Source organism: Tribolium madens, unplaced genomic scaffold (assembly GCF_015345945.1).
Source record: "Tribolium madens isolate multiple individuals breed KSU strain unplaced genomic scaffold, Tmad_KSU_1.1 Scaffold_7;HRSCAF=85;Tcas5.2_LG10, whole genome shotgun sequence".
Classification (NCBI taxonomy): Eukaryota; Metazoa; Arthropoda; class Insecta; order Coleoptera; family Tenebrionidae; genus Tribolium; species Tribolium madens.
The window spans coordinates 9,633,920-9,635,980 of NW_025401050.1; the positions used below are offsets into that span (position 1 = coordinate 9,633,920).

Below are 2,061 nucleotides of genomic sequence, written 5' to 3' on the forward strand. Positions count from 1 at the left end.
TCGATTAATTTAATTTGACTGAAGTTGGTACCACAGTTACCATCACTGTAGGGGAACCACGTGTAGGCATTGAAGACAGTTGGGTTCTCATGGTCGGGCAGGAGAACCACTCCATTGACCACATGGACCCCCCACAACTTTTTCACAATCCCACTTGCGACTTTTCGGGGTTTTTCAAAGGTTGTAAGTGTGATTACCAAAAATTTGGCCCAAGGGTTCCAGTTTTGGTACCCTCGCAAAATATTGATACTCTCACCAAACTCGAGCTCATTCCACATCTGGATGATGTAAAATGTGGGTTTGTGGTCAATTTTGGGTTCCTGTAGTGAGACATTTTTGACCACTAGTGACCAGAAAGAGTCTTGAGTCAATTGGGGTAAAAGTAGGCGATCCAGAACCACCATTGATGACCGATTTGACACTTCACTCAAAGGAAGAGAGTAAAAAATCGTTTTGTCTTTGTCGAAAAAACGTTCAACTGCGTTATAAACACACTGAGTGAGAGACTGACTGATGAGGTTTTCTTCACGGGAGAAACGGGGGATGTGGAGGAGAGTTGGGGTAATGAAAAGAAGGAAGATTGTGATAGTTGGAGGCATTGTTGAGGAGTGATGAGTGACAATGATGATATTGCGTGTCAAATTAATCGATTGTAGAGAGAGACATGGGTTTTAAATTAGGTTTATTTAATGTTGTAATTAAACGTGCATAATGTAGTACAGAAATTGATTTTTTTATAAGAAAAAAATTCAAAGTAGAAAGGTTTTAGTTCAGTTTGCTCACAAAAAGTAAGAAATATGATACTTCCCCCCACCACTTACTCTGCGCGCGCAGTTTAGTAGGAGGGGGAAAAGTGCCATTACTACTACTCAAGTTTTTGATTGATTTTTGAAACAAGTAATATAACATTTTTTTGAAAACTGGTATTTTCTTTTAAAATAATTTTTTTCGCACTATTCTTTTTTTTAAAGACTTTTAAGACTTGGTTTCTATTAGGAATGAAATTACCAAATGCTAAAGGCGTTTTGTACAACTTGGATTGTTGAATAAACAGTGGATAAAGGTGTAAAATATGTTTAAATAAATAAATAATGTTAAATAAATGTCAAAAAAGAGCACAAATAACACAATTTTTACTTAATTCCGATAAAATTTGACAAAATTTTGCGAAATAATTGCGTTTTTTATTGCTCGAAAAGAGCATAAATTATGTCGTTTTTTATTTAATCTGATATATGTATTAATTTTTTTGTATGTTTATTAGCAAAAATTAAAGAAAAAACCTTCTTTTAGACTTAAAAACGCAACTAAATGTTTCAAAAAAGCAAAAATAACATCATTTTCAAATTGATTATGTGATTTTTCGGCTTACTTTTGAGCTTTCGATTGAAAAATCTGCTAAAACGTTTGGAAAAGCAACCAGATTATTTTTCCTTCGGCTCAAAAACATGCTTAAACTATCTCCAAAAAAGCAAAAATAATTTTAGTTTCGTGATAGTTTATTCATTCTTCAACGAAAACTTTCAAAACAATTGCGATTCTGACTAAAAAACATCCTAAAACGGGAAAATAGTATTTTTGAATTTTTTTTAGCACAATCTAAAAAAAATAACACCATTTTTGAGTAAGTTTAGCGATTTGTGACAAAATAATTTTGCAAATTTTTAATTGAAAAACGTGTTAAAACGCCCAAGAAATCATTAAAAGGTCATTTTCAACCCAATTTGGTAATTTTTCAATATGTTTTAACATAATCTTTCAAAAAAACGTCATCTAAACAAGCAAAACTTATTATTTTTCATTTAATTTGGTGACTTTTCGGTATATTTGTCTAAATTTTTCGAGATAATAATATTTATTTTAGCACAATCTAAAAAAGTAAAAATAACACCATTTTTGAGTAAATTTAGCGATTTGTGACGAAATAATTTTGTAAATTTTTAATTGAAAAACATGCTAAAACGCTCAAAAAATCATAAAAAGGTCATTTTCAACCTAATTTGGTAATTTTTCAATATGTTTTAACAGAATCTTACAGAAAAACGTGATGTAAACAAGCAA

The 2,061-nt window shown here is 31.2% G+C and overlaps 1 protein-coding gene across 1 annotated transcript in view; it reads right to left on the reverse strand.

Annotated features, from left to right (window-relative positions):
* The window catches only part of LOC123010200, a 10,160-nt gene that overhangs the window by 3,109 nt on the left and 4,990 nt on the right, over positions 1 to 2,061 (reverse strand). Inside the window, exon 2 of the mRNA XM_044406900.1 lies at positions 41 to 320. Within this exon, the coding sequence (XP_044262835.1) occupies positions 41 to 320 (280 nt within the window). The remainder of the gene's footprint in view (positions 1 to 40; positions 321 to 2,061) is intronic.